The sequence below is a fragment of the Pipistrellus hanaki genome (assembly GCF_964339955.1).
Source record: "Pipistrellus hanaki genome assembly, chromosome: 12".
NCBI classification, from domain to species: domain Eukaryota; kingdom Metazoa; phylum Chordata; class Mammalia; order Chiroptera; family Vespertilionidae; genus Pipistrellus; species Pipistrellus hanaki.
Window position 1 is genome coordinate 49,783,089 of NC_140514.1, and position 17,723 is coordinate 49,800,811.

Genomic DNA, 17,723 nt, shown 5'->3' on the forward strand with positions numbered 1-17,723 from the left:
GTTTCCCGGATGGGAATTCTGTTACTGATGCTGTCTTGCTCACATTGATCCTGGAAGAAGAGACTTTAAAGGGGTGGGAGCAGTGATTGTTAAGACCCAAGGTGAGTTTTAACATTAAGAATGGGTCATATCAGGTTGACTTCCTTTCTTTGTGCTTCTAGATTGGTCGTGGAAAACATAGTAAACTGCATATATCTGTACCTCTTCAAGGTATTTGACAGGTCCCTTGTGATTTCTTGTGGACAAGGCGGAGAAAGGAGCTGAAATGAGGTGGATTCTCTAATTCTCGTTTCTAATTCCCTGCATCTGCACTGCCAGCATTCTTTCCTGGACTTCTGGAATAGCCCCAAGCGTTTCCTCACCTGCACTCCAGTTTTAAGCCATCAAGTACAGCAATCCTGTTCTTACAAAGTAAAATGAAGCTGTCCATTTTATTTCAAGGGTGACCAAACTATTTCTGCCGTATAGTAACTATTTTAGGCTTTGCAGGCCATACAGTCTCTGTTGCAGCTCCTCAGCCACAAACAAGTGAGCGTTCCAATAAAACTTTATTTATAAAAACAGGCCTAAGGGCAGATCTGGCCTAGGGCTATAGTTTCCTGGTTTCTTTTTTACTCCCTCGTTTACTATTGATTACACCCTGCCCTTAGCTTCAGGTTGAGATTCAGAACATGGCCTACAGCCTGGTGACTGCTCTTTCCTGTCCGGCCTATTTCCTCGGCACCCTCCCCACTATGCTCTGCTGCAGACATGCTGCATTTCCCTTCTCAGAGCACTGTTAGCTTTTTTTCTTGTCTCCTCTCTACCTTTGGATGTGCCATTCTTTTGCTTCTTCTGACTCTCCCAGGTACTTTACTTTGCTGCGCCTTCAGATCCTGATTTAGATGTGGCTTCCGCTGAGAAACTTACCTGGATTCACACGCTCCTCCCCACGGAGTGGGATAGCTTGGCTTTCCTCACAATCCAGGAGACTGTGCTGCCGCTGTCACTTACCAGGCTGGGTTTCATCTGTTGACTTGCCCTAACCAGAGTACGGGCTCCTTGAGGCAGGGACCATGGTATCTCTGTTACTGCTGTAGCCACATGTGAATAAAGATGAAGGCTTCCTGAGAAAAGACTGTAGGGACTAAGGGGGAGATTGGCCATGGAGGAAAGTTCAGGTACACAGATTTCATGCTGGTACAAGAAAGCTGTGCCCAGCAGAGCTGTTGGATAAGGAGAATTCTTCAGCTGGCGGTGAATCCCCTTCACTGAGGTTTCCAACATCAGTTGAGTTAGTCCTTGGAGATCCAATATGGCTAATCCACCTGAAGTCGGATGTCACTGTATGTGCTACATGTTTAGAGTTGGTGGCAGGCCTCCAGACGTACACAGAGTGAGCTGCTTTCTTCTCCTCAGCCCAAGGTTTGCTGATATTTGCGGAGTTGATATCTGCCATCAAGAGGACACTGGCCCGCCTCCTGGTGATCATCATGAGCTTGGGATACGGCATCGTGAAGTAAGTCCCGCTGTGTTGGAAAGTCGTGGCGTCTGTAGTCCTGCGACTAGCCACCCCCACTGTGACCCTGCAAGGCTGGACACCTCTCGGTATCATTGCACAAACCCATAGGGAAGCCTCTGCAAGAACACGTTCCTCAGGAATGGCCGAGCACTTTGTTAGGGTCTCAAAATCAAGGTCCCGAGTTAGAATTCCAGTAGTTTTTGTTTTTGTTTTTGTTTGTTTGTTTGTTTGTTTTTTATAGTTCAGGGAATAATCAACTGAAGGATATGGAAAAATTTAAATAGTCCTTGAAGTGCAATCCATTTTCTAAACAGCATAGTTACGCTTTTATGACTGTATTTGGTCATCTTAAGAGAAGGCTCACCACCAAGTCAGCAAGATTTCTGACAGAAATCCTGACCCCTCAGCAGCCGCTTCTTCCCAATCCTCTCAAGTAGGTCTTTCCTCTCACCCCTGTGAGTCTAGGGGCCTGAATGTGAAAGAGCTTCTCCTCTTTCTATCTTCAGACCATTCTTCCCTCTCCCCTAAAACCCTCTAACTCCTGGAGCTCAGGCCTTCAGTCTGGACCACCTGCCCCATCTTCTTGCTGTGGCCCCTGTCACTGTCCAGGTTTCTCCTCTCATCCCTTAGCTGGCTGAGCCCTTGCTCCCTGTCTCCACCAGAATTCCCTGTGCCTTAGTAACCTGACCTCCTCCCCTCATCACCTCTGCTGTCTTGCCCTTCACCTCACCTCTGCTGGGATTCAAGATTTTGACTCTGTGTACCTGACTCCTTATCATCATCAGAGTTTTAAACAATCCACTCTTCAGCTCTCACTGCCTCTCCTGTTCACTTTCTCTGATGTGTCAGTTCCAGTCACTCTGATCCTGGTGCGGCCTCTGGCCTTTGGTCCTCGCCTTCCGCTGGCCCTCCCTGTCACATGTCACCTACCCTTCAGCTGTACATTCCTGATCCTACAGGGCACTGGCATCTTGCAAACCTCTTGGGCCCTTTTCCTGGTTTCCCTGTCTCTGACATGGTCTCCTGTCAGTCTGTTCAGACAGCTGTAGCTAAGGCAGTCCTTTCAAAATGTAATTCAGGTCTCATTGCTAGTATTTTCTGCTCATTTTCCTTATAAAACCCAAATTCCTCCTGTGGCTTTTTGATGGCTGCCCCCTCTCCTGCCTTCCCCCTCTTGAACATTGCTCAGTCCTCTGGCTGTCTTACTGTTGCTGTTCCTTAAACAAGACACACTTCCTTTCAGTGGAGGGCCTCTTCCCCAGACCCAGGCATGGTGTGCCCCCTCTGTTTCCTCAGTCTCTATTCCTCTGTCGTCTCCCCAGGAAGGCAGCCCTGCCAGGATTCCTAACGCCGCACCCACCCTCCGTGAGAGCCCCACCCTCTATACAAGACCACTCGATGCATGTGTTAGCACTGTTGCCTCCCCTGACAGGAGTGGAATAGGAGTTTTCCTGTTTTTTGTCCTGTGTACCCTGAGGCCCCAGTGCCACCCCTGGCACAGGTCATTCAGTAAAGAGCACTGAATGCGCACGTGCATGTGTGTGAGCTCAGGATCGGTATACTTAGCGAGATTTTAGCCAGGAGAGCTTCTTTTCATTGGGCTTTTATTGAGATTCTCAGATGCTTTGCTTTGAGGCTGGGGGCTTGATACAGCATACAGAGCACAGAATCCTCTGGTTGCATCTCAGGTACCTCCTTGTTCTCATTATGAACATCAGGTGCCTCGGTGTGGAGTGGGTTGCTTCCAGGGAACAGGAGGCTGAGCTGTGTGTACGGGCATAGCCCTTGGTGAGCGCATTCCTTCACGTCAGCCTGTTGTGTCAGCTCTCGCGGAATGAGGCCTAACACTCTTAGCTGGCTGTTATGAGTCAGAAATCAGAGGTCCTAAATTGGATAGCTAGTCTTACAGATGAGCTGTGGATGCTAGATTAATTTTTACTTAGATAATTGTTTTAAAAAGACAAATTTAAATATTTTTTCAAAACCATTTTTTTATTCTGAGAAGAGGGTGAGTTGGCTAATAAATTCTGACTTGCAAATGTCATGAAATTTAAGTTCTATTTTCACATTATTAATTGTAGAAATCACCATCTTTGCATTTTCCTAATTCACTTATATTTTGAAATACTCAGATTGTTATTTTAGTTCTTTTGCATTGAAAGAATAAAAACTAACGTCTTAGCATTCTGGTTTCGGATATTGAGAGAATTTGATCTCTGAATACCTTGCTTTTTCTCTGCCCAACCCAGAAATCAGCAGATTATCTCTACCAAAGCATATCTCTGAACAGTTTTTAATGAATGTCAGTAAAAGAGTTATGGTTTCTGCCAGTGACACTCAGGAGTTGCCCTTCAGCTCCCCAGGTTTCTTCCATCTGCTCTTGTGTGACATCACGCCTGGGCTGGGTGATAATGTGCATCATATGCTGCCATCTCGGCAGCAAAACCCTGTGCTGCTTCCAGTGCCAGAGAAGGAGGCTTGTTTTCTGAGCCTGTTGCCGCCTTGTTCCCAGGAAATGTGGTGTTTCCTATAACAAAGCACCTCGGGGTGGAATAATACTGACCTGGTTAGGCGGGCGCTTCTCTGGTATTGAAATGGGGGCAGTGACTGTTCTCAGATGCATCCAACTTACCAATGGTTTGTTTGTTTGTTTGTTTGCCTTTTTTCCGGTTTCCCCTCCTCGTTACAGGCCTCGCTTAGGGACAGTCATGCACCGGGTGATCGGACTGGGGCTCCTCTACTTCATCTTCGCAGCAGTCGAAGGCGTGATGAGAGTTGTTGGGGTAAAATCTGCGTAATTCACTACCACCCTTTTGTTTTTGCTATGACTTTCTATCTCCCCAGATGAATTTTTTTAAAAATATACCTTTTATTGATTTCAGAGAGGAAGGGAAAGGGAAAGAGAGATAGAAACATTAATGATGAGAGAGAATCATTGATCAGCTGTCTCCTGCACGTCCTCCGCTGGGGATCAAGCCTGCAACCCGAGCATGTGTCCTTAACCAGAATCACACCCAGAACCCTTAAGTCCGCAGGCTGACTGAGCCAAACCAGCTAGGGCTGAATGTTCAAAGATAGGAAATTTATGAAAAAGGCCCAATTTGAGCTTTAGTTTCTATGGAATATTTTCCTTGAAAGTAAAAGGCAAGGCAGAGCACTTCCTAAAATGACGTGGGACTGGCTGCATCTCAAAGACATTCCTAGTTACTCCTTTAAGGAACGTTTGTCTCTGTCGTTCAGTCTGTACACATGCGTTTCTTCCTTACACCTTGGCTTAAACGTGTATCAAGTCAGGAGAAAGTCTGTTGTAGCCCGTATGCATGGAGACTGTACTGTATATCTCACTGTTAAGTCCCATTTGGTGGTAAGTTTTCTCTGACGCTGTAGAAGCGCTATTTTGGGGATTCAGCAGACAGGACTTTTGAAGAGACAGGAGCAGGTAGTGTTCAAAGGAACGGCTGGTGCCGCGGCAGCAATGCTTTCCTCTCGAGAGTAGTCAGAATAGTTATGTCTATGATGAGCCTTAGATTTTTAGTTCTCAGTTTTTCTTAATATAACTGACGAGTAAGTAATTGAAGTTATTTTGTGCCTGATTTAAAGAGCCTTGTAACTTTTGCCTCACTGTGTTGGCTTAGGTGTATAAATCAGGTTACTGCACAGAGCGGTTTATTCATATATTGTCTAAGTTCAAGTTACATGTTTGCTCAGACCCTTGAAAAAGGACACTTGTCCCATAATGTTGAGCCTCATTCTTCTTTCTGTTGTCTTGATGGTATGCATTCTGTGTTAGGTACCCCTGCTGTTTTCATCTTTGATTCTTGAAGGGGGTATTTATTTTTACCTTTATATAACAATGAAGAACTCTGCATTTATATAACACTTTCGGGAAACTAAATCTCTATAGGGGAAAAAAGATATTCCAATGTAGATACAGTATATATGTAATATTTCCTTGAAATTTTACATGGTCGACATTGTAGATATGTGATTTACATACACTTCTCTGTCAGCTCTTGATTAGAGTAAGTGGCTAATCAGTGATTTGTTTTCCCCTTCCACTCAGTTCCTTTTCCTTATTTTACTTTCTCCACATCCTTTGCATTCAGTAGGAGAGAGAAGGGTCTGTTTCCCAGTAGCTGTGGCTGCAGGTTTGGTGTGGAGAGGGGAGTTAACCTTGTGGGGCTGGGGACATGTATCTCTATTTGCCATTCCATAGTTTGGTTAGACCTTGTCCTCAAACAAGTTGGTGACAAAACAGATCATCTTCATGTGCTTAAAGGCAGTTCTGTTGGGAGGTAAAAATCTTTTATGTGGCCTTTATAAAGCGATGCTGTAGCTGAATTGTTGTGTTTTGTTTTGTTTTTTTTTAAATCAGGTAATTCCTGTAATTTAATGAAACTTTTACTTTCAGTTTCCCCCCCATTTTTATCTTTCAGGATTCTAACCATTTAGCTGTTCCTTTTGGTGTTATTTTAGCAGTTATCGACACCATTTTTGTATGGTTCATATCCTTTACTCTGTCCTTCTAAATAGTTTATTATAGCATTAAAATCATATTACTTTAATTTGTATTATTAATAATAGAAAGAAATATAGTTTTACATTATTGTTACCTCAACACAGGAATTTAGTTGAAGGTGGAAAAAGTAACAGCTCTCCAAAAGGAATATCTTTGTTTTTTTCTATTTAGTTTAGCAAACTTAAGTACTTACTGTGTACCCCACACTGAGGAGGCCTGGAAGAAAAAGGTAGTGTCTCTGTGCTTAATGAATCCATGGACAGGTAGAAGAGCCAAAAATAACTACGAGGAATACAGCAATAGTCTTGGCCATTTTAGGAAGGTGTCGTGCAAACAGAAGAACGAAAGAAGGTAATTCTAGCTTGGAAGCAGGAAAGACTTTGTAGAGATGATGATGTTTACATTGAGACTGGAAGGACAAATAGGTTTAGAAGGAAAAGAATCAGGAAAAGAATGTCTCCACATTCCTGGAAGGAGGGGGAGGCGGGACTCCAGGGGCTGCTCACCAGGCCTAGGAAAGGCAGCAGCGCGCACCCTGGGAGCGGGAGAGGAGGAGTGCCGCTCTGAGGCTCTAATTCCATCTGGGTTTGAATGAGGGTAATTTCTCGCCTTTGTGGACAGCATTGCTTTGGGTTGTTCCATCACAGGAGGAGCCAAATTGGGGTGAGGAAATGAGGAAAACATGGTGAAAGATTAGTAAGGCATAATGTTAATAAAAAGTGAGGTAAAAGTCATGAAGAAATCCATGAGTTGTAAATGTTTCATGGTGCGAGAAGGAAATTTACCTAAAAGAAGGTGCTTGCTTTTAGGTTGCTGTTCGATGATTTTTTTTTTTTTAATCCTCATCTGACGATATTATTCTATTGATTTTTAAAGAGGGTAGAAGAGAGAGGGACGGACAGAGAGAAATACTGATGTGAGAGAAACACATCGATTGGTTGCCTCCTGCATGAGCCTCGACCTGGAAGGAGCCTGCCTCCGAGATAGGTGCCCTTGCCCAGAATCGAACCCGGGACCCTACAGTCCACAGGCCAACGCTCTATCCACTGAACCAGACTGGCTAGGTCTGTTTGGTAATTTTTATTACTGAAGGTCTGCTTTCTCTGTACAAAAAGAGAGTGGATTTCCCATATGATACAAAGGACGAGCAAAGAAGCAGGGCTGCCTAGAGACTTGAGTGCTTGCATAAGGACCCTTGCTTCCTTTGCTTTTGGTGAATTCATTGCTGCTAATCTGGTAAAAATCTAATTCTGAAGTGATAGCAGAAATAGCCTAAAAATTTTAAAGCCACAGGCTTTCTCATGAATCTCCCTCCTGTGTTTTCTGCTCGTTTTATTTTATTTTGCTGTTTTGCTGCAGGCCAATGACTCTGATCTTGTGCTTCTGGCCAGCCTCCCTCTGTCTCTTCTTGACTCTGGTTTGTGCTGGTGGATATCCTTTCCTGCGGGTCCGGCGGCTGCTCCTCCGGATGGTGCACCGTCCACTGTCCTAACCCTTGGCTCTAATGTGAGAAACGTTACGCTTCCCTCCATTAGCAGAGTTTTGGTAAGTGCAGGCGTAGGCAGTTCTGAATTTGCCTTTGATCTCTTTATTCCTTGGCTTTTAGCAGCACTTTTGAGTTATTAAATGACACAGAAAATTGGTTTTAGTCGCGAATTTCTAAAAAGTATTTGTCTTGATGACGTTTAACCATCTGTACGCCATAAGCGTCAATAGATGCAAGTGGTGGAACTTTTTAAATTAAATACAAAATATCGTGGCAGTTAACTGGTTAAGGAATACAGCACATTTGCATTTTTATAAATTCTGAGAGTAGCTTAATTGTTTGGATTGTGTGATTTTAGACATTGATCTTTTGCAACTTTTTGCTCATTTAGAAAACCAGTTTTGGTGGTTTTAGCTGGTTTTAAAAAGAAGTTTTTGATTAGTGAGTATTTGGAATTTGAAATAGGCATAAATGGAAAATTTTCCACTTGCATTCTTTTGCTCAGCTCTGTAATTTCCAGGTGTGGTTCATGAACAGCTGGTGCTGTGCTCCAGAGGCGCAGCTCCCATGCACAGCCGGACTGGCTGCCTCAGCCTCGCTGCTGAGGAGCCTGTGCAGAGGCCTTTCTGTACTTCACACCTGAGAGTGTGAACGTCACCGGAGCCCGAGCTCCTGGTGAACCGCTGCTGTGAGGAAAGCCCCGCCCTCCCACCTTCTGGGAAGAGGCTACTACAGAGAACCCCCTTCTGTAAAGCTTAGATGGGATTCCCATGCCCCCGGGCTTACCTGTGCCACGGCCATACTCAGACCTATGTACCAGCCGACCGATGTGGACCACACAGCTGCCACCTTCCCCCAGGTCCTGAGCTTTCGTCCCCCAAGGCCCCTGGAAAAGCCCCCCCTGGAAACCTGCAGACCCCACAAAAGTCATTCCCTGATGGACTGTCCCATCATGCCACCCCCTGGCCCACACCTGAGCTCTCTAGTCCCGTTTCCTCCTCCCCGGAAGAGCAGAGCCCTCTCCTGTGTGACCGTTGGGACTTCTAAAGATCTTTCAGTGAACATTCTTTCTTCTGCAATTGTCTTTGGAAAGAAGTCTGTCCTTACCTAAGTCCAGATTTGTTTTATTTGACATGTTTCAATTTTTAATTGATGAAATGGAACTGCTAGATGATGTGATTTCTTAATTACGGTCAGAGAATCGACTAGAGAGAAAGAGAAAAGCACAAGCCAAGTGGGAAATCCCAGGACCTGCAGAGAGCCTGCCTGAGGGGCTGGCAGGCCCTGCGCTGCTCCGGCCTGTGGGTCGGGACCTGAGGAGGGTGTCGTGGGCCTTCTTGCTTGTGTGTTTTCCTCCAGGGTCTTTCAGAAGCGGATTTTAAAGCAAAATCTGCGATAAATCAGTATCATGATTATACAGCACCGGCTAAAATTAGGTTTCCTGTGTTTCTATTACCTTTAAGTTAATGGAACTGTATTCAGCAGTACCAGTTTTGGAAATGTAAAAGATTCTTATTTTGATTTTAGTTTGTTATATTTTAAAATGTTTTTCCTTAACTTGTTCACATTTTTATAAGTTCAGCACAAACTATGAAGACTCTGAGGCTAAGAAAGAACATGGTGAAATTTTCTTTATACAGGCACTTTACAAATACTCTGATCTTTGCTGTGCTGGGTAAGTAACGAACTTTTCTAATTATAACATTATTTCAGGATCACATTTCCTGCAAAGCTGACTTTTTTTGTGTGTGTTTCAGCTTCTGTCGTGTTTATGGTGTGGACAACTATGACATTTAGATTTGCAAAATGTCGATCAGTAAGTACAATCTAAATAGATTTTGTTTTTAATTATACTATTTTGTTTTGTGTACTTTTGAAGAATTTAGTCTGTAAATCGAGGTAATTGCAGGGGAGATTTTCTGTTTACCTTGAATTATTTGATATAGAATTATAAAAATGTAGGCCTCCTCCAATAAATCCGAGAGTTTCTCCTAAATCTGCTTTTCCAGTTATGCCCTTTTCTCAACTTCCTTTCATAGATTTGGAAAGATAATTCTCTCATATATAATTTAAGGTAGCAGGAAATTCTTTTTTTCCTGCACACCATGAACTTGGGCTGTTCCATATCTAATGGGATTGTAAACCGTCAGCCTGACGTGTTTCTAGGGCGATACACCCATTATGAACACTCAGGAGATGCATGCCATGAGTTCTTGAGTTGGGAGATATTTCTTAGACTGAAACCCTAAAAGGTCTTGGTTAGGACCTTGTCTCTAGTTCTGTGAACAGTTACAAGCAGCCCTCAGACAGTCCGGACTTCCGTTGCCTTAGGGATGAGTTAATGAGATCATAGACTGACTTTCTGGAATTTCTTTTCTCTCCTTCCCTCACCTTTCTTTGTTTTCTAAATCTTTCTGTTAACCCTAAAATTTTATGGAAGGGAATGTTTATCATGTTAAACAACAGCCCTTTAGAAACATTTCAAACATCATGATAAAATCTCCTGTTTCATTAAAAGCAGAACAATCTATTGGCAGAAGTACTGCATTGAAATTTTTGCATCAGAAATTCTACTGTCAAAAATACAGCAGTCCCCCCCACACACATCTTACTTGAGGAGGATATATTCCAAGGAGTGGACTAAAACTGTGGATAGTACTAAACCCTAAATATACAGTGTACTATGTTTTTTATGTTTTTTTCCGAATATATATATATACCTGTGATAAAGTTTATAAATTAGGCACAGTAAGAGATTAACAAAAATAAAATAGAACAATTATAATAGTATACGGTAATAAAAGTTATGTGAATATGTTCTCTCTCTCTAAATTTCTTTTGAATTATTTATTTCTGGGCTTTGCCATTTAATATTTTAGGACTGCAATTGACCAAAGTAATGAAACCATAGAAAGTAAAACGGTGGATAAGAGGGGCTACTGCACCCATTGTCAATTTGATTCTAATTCTGCAATTAACCTGCCTTATATCTGTTCTCTTAAAGAAAATACATTAAAATGACCTCTGAAGTACCTTTAAGCTAATTCTTTTTATGACACGATGAGATATAATTTATATTAGAGTTTTATTCATCTGATTGGCTGTAAGGCGAAAGTAACCATTAATGTTAATTCTGTAAAATAGCATTTCTTAGTTTATGTTTTCTTTAAAAATGTGTACTTATTTACTTGGAAGACTTAATTGGTTGGAAAGATTTCATTAGGACTCTATTTGAATCGAAAATCTATATGTTTAAGTTTATTAGAAAATTAACTTTTTATGTTTGAATTGTTCTTATTTTAGGATTGGATGGAAATCTGGGTTGATGAAGCATTTTGGAGCTTCCTCTTTTCAATTATCCTTATGGTAATAATGTTTTTGTGGAGACCATCAGCAAATAATCAAAGGTACCTACCAGAGAAATAGCCAGGTTTGGCAAGCATTTGTTGATACTGCTGCGATGTTAACGTGTCTGTAAAGACTATGGGAGAGTAGTCCATGCTTGTCAAGAGTATATGGTCAGGTGGGGAGACACACATCACAGATGCAAGACAGTGAAATCAGAGGCATGTCAGGTGAGGAAGACTCCAAAAGGCAGGATTCCTGTTTCGTCATAAGGGAAGGAGCAGGGCAGTGAAGGACTGAGCTGGGAAGGAGAGTACATTTCTGGGGTAGTGGGGAAACCAGGTATGCTTTGGAGGTCATCAAGGCATGCAGCTTGGTTCATGCTGCGTACACTGGAGAAAGGCAAAGACTTGAATGCTAAGTTCAGAACATTGCACTTTAGACAATATGTGACAGGGAGCCCCGCCTCTTCCACCTCATTCCTCTTCCCCAAGAAAAGCACTGAGGAAAGTGTATAAGTAGGTACCAGTGTGTGGGGTGTGGGGGAGAGTGTCTCTTTTTAAAATTACACAATAATAGTAATATATATTTATATGTATACACTATTCTGCACCTTCTTATTAAAACATATCCATATTAAAACAGTATGAATTTTCCTCAAAAAGTTAAAAATGGAATTCCCATTCGACCCAATAATCCCACTTCTAGGAATATATCCCAAGAAATCAGAAACACCAATCAGAAAGGACATGCACCCCTATGCTCATAGCAGCACAATTTACAATAGCTAACATTTGGAAACAGCCTAGGTGCCCATCAGCAGATGAGTGGATTAAAAACTGGTACATCTACACAGTGGAGCACTATGCTGCTGTAAAAAAGAAGGAACAGCATGGATGGACCTGGAGAGCATTATGCTAAGCAAAATAAGCCAGTCAGAGAAAGATAAATATCACATGATCTCACTCATATATGGAATATGATGAACAACATAGACTGATGAACAAAAATGGATCCAGAGGCAAAAGCAGGCCAAAGCATCCAATGGACTGTCAAACCTCAGAGGGAAGGCAGGGGAGGGGAGGAATGTAAAAGATCAGCCAAAGGACTTGTATTTGTGCATAACCAATGGACATGGACACTGTGGGGTGGGAGTGGTCAGGGAGGGGTCAATAGGAGAAAAGGGAGACATATGTAATACTTTAAAAAAAAAAAAAAAAAAAAGTATACACATTATCTGCTGTGGATCTACCATTCTACCATGTTACTTTTAATGGCTATAGGGCCTTCCATGTTATGAATGTAGCATAATTTATGGAAGCAGTCCCTGAATATTAAACATTTTATTTTTAGGGTTTTTGCCATTATTATCAGCAATGTTTTCTGAATGCTGTTGGACCTAATAAATGTGGCTCACTCGTGTGTTTTATTTTCACAGTCAGATTAGCAGTTTCTCTTTTGTTGGGGCATGAAGTAAACGGTGTGAGCAGGGAGGGAGACCTGACATGACAAGAGTCCCCTCCCTGAACATGGCATGTTGCAGAACTGCTCTCCAGACAGATCTCGCTCACAATTACTTCACAATAAAAACCTTCCTAATTTGATAGTAAAAATAATTAATTTTTTAATTGATTTTTTACAGAGAGGAAGAGAGAGGGATAGAGAGTTAGAAACATTGATGAGAGAGAATCATTGATCAGCTGCCTCTTGCACATCCCACACTGAGGATGTGCCCGCAACTAAGGTACATGCCCTTGACTGGAATCGAACCTGGGACCTTTCAATCTGCAGGCTGATGCTCTATCCACTAAGCCAAACCGGTTTCAGCAATAATTAATTTTTTACTTTAACTTATGTGAAACTTTAAAAATTGTAGCTGTTTTTATGTGTAATGACTCTTTAGCTAAAAGATGAAAATTGAACAGCCTTAAACACACTAGTAAAACTGTTGTTTTGACACAGGTATGCCTTCATGCCCTTAATTGATGATTCTGATGATGAAGTTGAAGAATACATGGTAACATCTGAAAATTTAAGTGAGTGAGATGTTTTCTTACTGAGTGATAATTGTATATATTTTAACAAAAAGTGATATCTTTACCTGTGATGTAAGGTCAGATACATTTTTTTTCTTATAAAATATTTTTTAAATTATATCTGTAGAAACTTCTATTATGCTAGATACTCATAAAAGAGGAATCAGTAATGAAATTTTCAAGATTATTAATGTAGTTTGAGCTTTGTTACTGATTTGCTCTAGTGAGGTAGGTATACTGCCTTTTACAAAAATGATTTGGTATATATTCATCTTACTGGTAATTTCTCAATTTCTTTGAGTCATCTATTCTTAATCTTTAAAATTAGGCACATCTGTAATTTTCCAGTCGTGTCCAAAGCATTTCTGATTATGGTTTTAATGCTAATTTCATATTTCTATTTAGTTTCTACATAGCATTTTGTTAATTTTACCATAATACTCTAATCAGTCATTTGAATAGAATGCAATGCAGCTCTTCCCCGAGGAAGATGAGAGAACCCAGAGTCTGTATGTTACATTGTCAGTGTCCAGTATGCAATGATAAATTATTAGACTTGGGATAAAACTGGAAACTGTGACCCATAGTTAATGGAACAATCAGTCAATAGAGATCAGGAGTTGGCCTAGATATTACACTTAGCAAGAAAGATTTTAAAAGTAATTATTACAAATATATTTAAAAATCTACATAAATACTTTGGTGAAGACAAGGAAATTTCAGAAGAGATGAAAACTTAGAAAAAGGAGAAGGAGAGAGAGGAGGAGAAAAAGGAAGCACAACCAAATAGAAAATACTGTTAATTCTTCTTTTAAAAATTATAGTATTATTTCTTGATGAGTTATTAAATATGAGGCTATGAAAAAAAATATTTTATAATTTTATATACTTGTCTCTATAACATTTTTCATTATAGCTGACGGAATAAAATTAAGGACCTCAAAAACGGTTTCCAATGGAACAGCTAAACCACAAACTTCTGATAATTTTGTGAGTAACATACATCTTTAATAATTCAGTCTTTAATCCTTAAAAAATTGTCACTTTAATTGACCACCAGAAGAACATTTCTTTTTTAATACTCACCTAAGGTTATTTTTCCATTGATTTTTTTTTTTAGAGAGTAGGAGGGAAGAGTAGGAAGAGAGCAAGAGAGAGAAACATTGATGTGTGAGAGACACATCAACCAGCTGCCTCCCGACCAGGCCAGGAAGTGAACCCACAACCCAGATACATATCCTTGACCAGGAATTAAAACTGTGACCTTTTGGTCCACAGGCTACCATCCAGGGCAAGAGAACATTTTTTACTAATGTTTTTTATATGAAAGTAAATGTTAGCAAGTAGCAGCAATATTGGTTAAGCCTTTAACCATAACTGCTGTAGATCCTGCTGCTTCTGTGCTGTTCTCCAACCAACAATAGCAGGAGAACCTGGGAACTTGTCAGCAATGCAGACTCTCAGATACTCCAGAGCTGCCGAATCAGTATCTGCTCTCTAGCTGGAGTCCATAGGTGACTCCCTGCCCATAAAGGTGGAAAAGCTTTGTTCGAATAAAAGCTTGTGTTAGTTTTTCAGCATTTGAAAGTGATTTTGAAGACATTTTGGTAACATAATCTGTTGGGAAGGGACTTCTACTATATTACGTATTTAATTTAAAAAATTAGCATTTTTTTAAAAAGTGAAGCTTAAACAAGACGACAAAATATAAGCAGAGATTAGTTTTAAAGTATTTTACTTTTTTTGCATATGATTTATGCAGAAAAGAGATAATTATGAAAGTAATTAAGCAAAATTGAAATGCCTATTATACCATTTTTTTTTATTCTCACCTAAGAATATGTTTTTATTGATTTTATTTAGTTTATTTTCGGGGGTATATAAGAGTCTTTATTGTAGCTCAAGTAGCCATTGCCACTAATGAGCCATTAGACAAAGCAGTCCAGTAAAGTAGCCCTTGCTAATGCAGTAGCAAACACAGGAGCCATCCCAGCAAAAATAGCCAGCACTGGCTGGTCAGTCATACATCTTCCCCACAACGCAGCCCGCAGCATAGGAGCTATGCAGGAGCCAGCAAGAGGCTGGTGAGTGGCAACTTATATACTAGTAAGTTCAAACCTGCTCAAACAAAAGAGGCTTTATGCCAAATAGTGTTTTTACTGGTTTTAGAGAGGAAGCGGGGAGAGAGAGAAACATTGACAGGAGAAACATTGGTCAGTTGCCTCCCATACATGCCCCTCCATACAGGGGGGTGGAACCTGCAACCTAGGAGGTGCCTGACTGGAAATCCAACCTACAGCCTTTTGGTGCATGGAACAATGCTCCAACCAACCAGCTGCCTGGGCAGATCTCATACAGTTTTATATGGCTGTCTTACAATTAAAAATGTTAGATCAATACGGTATAGAAAATTCATGCATGCACATAGTTCTGACAGGATAGATGACCTGTCAGAATAATTTTGCTGGATTTAGTAAATTCTCTTAAGTTTCATTTTTGGTAATTAATAATTATAATGTATTCTTTGAGTAGTTTTATGGTAATTTAAATCTCAAGAAATTACAATAGTTTTAATTCTCTAGTGTTACAGTTTTTAAATTTTCACTATGTTAAGGTATTTTCCTCTTGTTTTAGGAATATATCTCAGTTTATTTTAAAGCTCAGTGTTTGCAAACACATCAGTGGGAAGCCTTTTCGTTTCTCTAAATTAACTGTATTCAGTTCTTGATCAGAAACCGGGCCTGATCTCTCACTGACTTATTTCTATTTGAGACTCAGAGAAATGGGTTCCTATTAATACTGGCTCAGTTGCTTTGTCTCTAGATAAGCAAGTTGTTATTAATTCTAGAACCAGAATATTTAATGTATCCAGGTAGATCACAAAGAAACATTTTGATTTACTTTACATTATAAATCTAAATATTCATTATACCTTTTTTTCCCCTCTCTCTCTCAGTGAGGTAACTATAAGCAAGTATCTGTTTAAAAAAAATTAGTCTAAATGACCTGCTTTTATTTTCTTATCTATAGAGAGGAGAGCATAAATATAAGTGTTTTAACTTTTATAAAGTTAGAATATTTGTACCATCCTCTTTTTTCTTTTGAAAAAATAAAAATTCATAAAAACTTGAACAAATTAGGAAGCATAATAAATGCTCAGAGTAAAGAAATCAATACAAATCAATATTTTTCTTTCTATTTCTATTGTATAAATCCATTCTTTGTGTGTGTGTGTGTGTGTGTTCGTTTTGTTTTGTTTTGTTTTTAGGATGAAAAATAACTGCACAGCTAACAAAAACCAAGAATATAAAAATTAAAAATCCAGATTTTTGTTTGCCTGTTTAAGAAAATACTGGCATAATTTTTTTGTGGCATTAGTGCCAACATCTTAGAATATATACAAATTAAAAGAATGTCATGCATTTTATTTAAATGCTTAAATTTTATATACACTCTGTTTAAAAATTCTGTTTTCAACTAATATTAAGCAAGAATGAATACGTAAGTGTTTATTTCTCCAGGATGAAGATTTGAAGTGGGTGGAAGAAAACATTCCCTCTTCATTCACAGACGTGTAAGTATCCTGTTGGAGCTTGAATCTACATTTTGGCCCGAGTGTAAAGGGATGAGTTCATACTTTGTCATGTGCTTTTCAGACCTTAGACCTCCGGGTTTTTATAGCCCTCTTCACTAGCGATTTACTGTTTTACTTCACATTGAATTGCAAAGAAAACACAGCCTTGCCTTGCTCTCTCTTTCTCCTCCCTTTTTCACTGTACAACTATTTTAATACTTGTGCCTTATTACCTATTCCAGCCTTTTCAGATCTAAGTTTATAGTATCAGAATCATTTTGTTTTAACTTTTTCATTATGGAGAAGTTCAAACATGTAACATGTAAATCACATATAACCACATGACCATGTATGATGAGGAAGCTCCTGGAGGAAAAACATGAGCATAGGAAAATAGGAACTTGGAGCTATTTCTGGTCTTCTTTATCAGTATTGTTTGACACTAGAACTCCAGAGCAATTTCTGCAGTGGTGAGCCCGGGTCTTCGTCTCTGTGGCTCTGTCCATCCAGGAGAAAACTTAGTGGAGCGTAGTGCGCTCATATTCAGCTTTCGTAGAGACACTGGCCTTTTAATAACATTCTCCCCCTCCCCCCCTGTTTTTTTTTCCAGAGCTCTTCCAGTATTGGTAGATTCAGATGAGGTAAAGAATTTTCGCTGACTTCCTTGGGTCTATTATTTTCACAAAGTAGAAGTGCATTTCAGTTGAAAGTTACTTTTTAAAACGATCGCAGAGTGAGCAAGCTGAAAGATAATGCTGATTAGTGGGTAAAGTTTAAAGGAACTGGATCCTGAAAGCAGGAGCAAGATAAATGCTTGTTGGTATAAAGGAAGGGAAGAATTATTAGGAAGAGTTTAAAAGATGGCAGTTTGTCTAAATTAATCTCATACTTGAAGATACTGTGTTGGGGTGTTAAATCAAGTTTCTGACTGATTTTCATTTACTAAGGAAATTTGAATAAAGGATGCAGATCTAGGAAGGTTTTTTGGTTTTTTTTTGTTTTGTTTTTTGGGGTTTTTTTTTTTGGGGGGGGGGGTTAGTTATGGATCATCTGGACCTTGGAAGATAGCCCAAGTCGGGCAGGAGTGTGAAGTGTAAGAATGAGAGGAAGGATGTGAAGAGTCGAGGGCGGTCAGTGGTGCTGAGGAGTGACTTGCACGGTGGCTGAAGAACGGGGACCCTGCAGTCAGTTCTGTTCTTTCATGATCAAAGCGGGGCCGGTTCTTTGCCGTCAGCCAGTTGGTGACTCTTGTCGTGGGATGG

At 40.3% G+C, this 17,723-nt stretch overlaps 1 protein-coding gene across 2 annotated transcripts in view; it reads left to right on the forward strand.

The window, feature by feature from the left end:
- Positions 1-17,723, forward strand: part of TMEM87B (transmembrane protein 87B) — a 44,460-nt gene that overhangs the window by 23,462 nt on the left and 3,275 nt on the right. Inside the window, exons 9-18 of one of the 2 annotated variants that reach the window (XM_084900244.1) lie at positions 1,399-1,498; positions 4,191-4,284; positions 5,938-6,005; positions 9,072-9,181; positions 9,264-9,322; positions 10,810-10,913; positions 12,814-12,887; positions 13,804-13,877; positions 16,409-16,461; positions 17,072-17,102. In XM_084900244.1, the coding sequence (XP_084756370.1) occupies positions 1,399-1,498; positions 4,191-4,284; positions 5,938-6,005; positions 9,072-9,181; positions 9,264-9,322; positions 10,810-10,913; positions 12,814-12,887; positions 13,804-13,877; positions 16,409-16,461; positions 17,072-17,102 (767 nt within the window). Of the gene's footprint in view, positions 1-1,398; positions 1,499-4,190; positions 4,285-5,937; positions 6,006-7,379; positions 7,452-9,071; positions 9,182-9,263; positions 9,323-10,809; positions 10,914-12,813; positions 12,888-13,803; positions 13,878-16,408; positions 16,462-17,071; positions 17,103-17,723 lie in introns of both variants that reach the window. The other variant, XM_084900243.1, reaches the window with a different exon arrangement.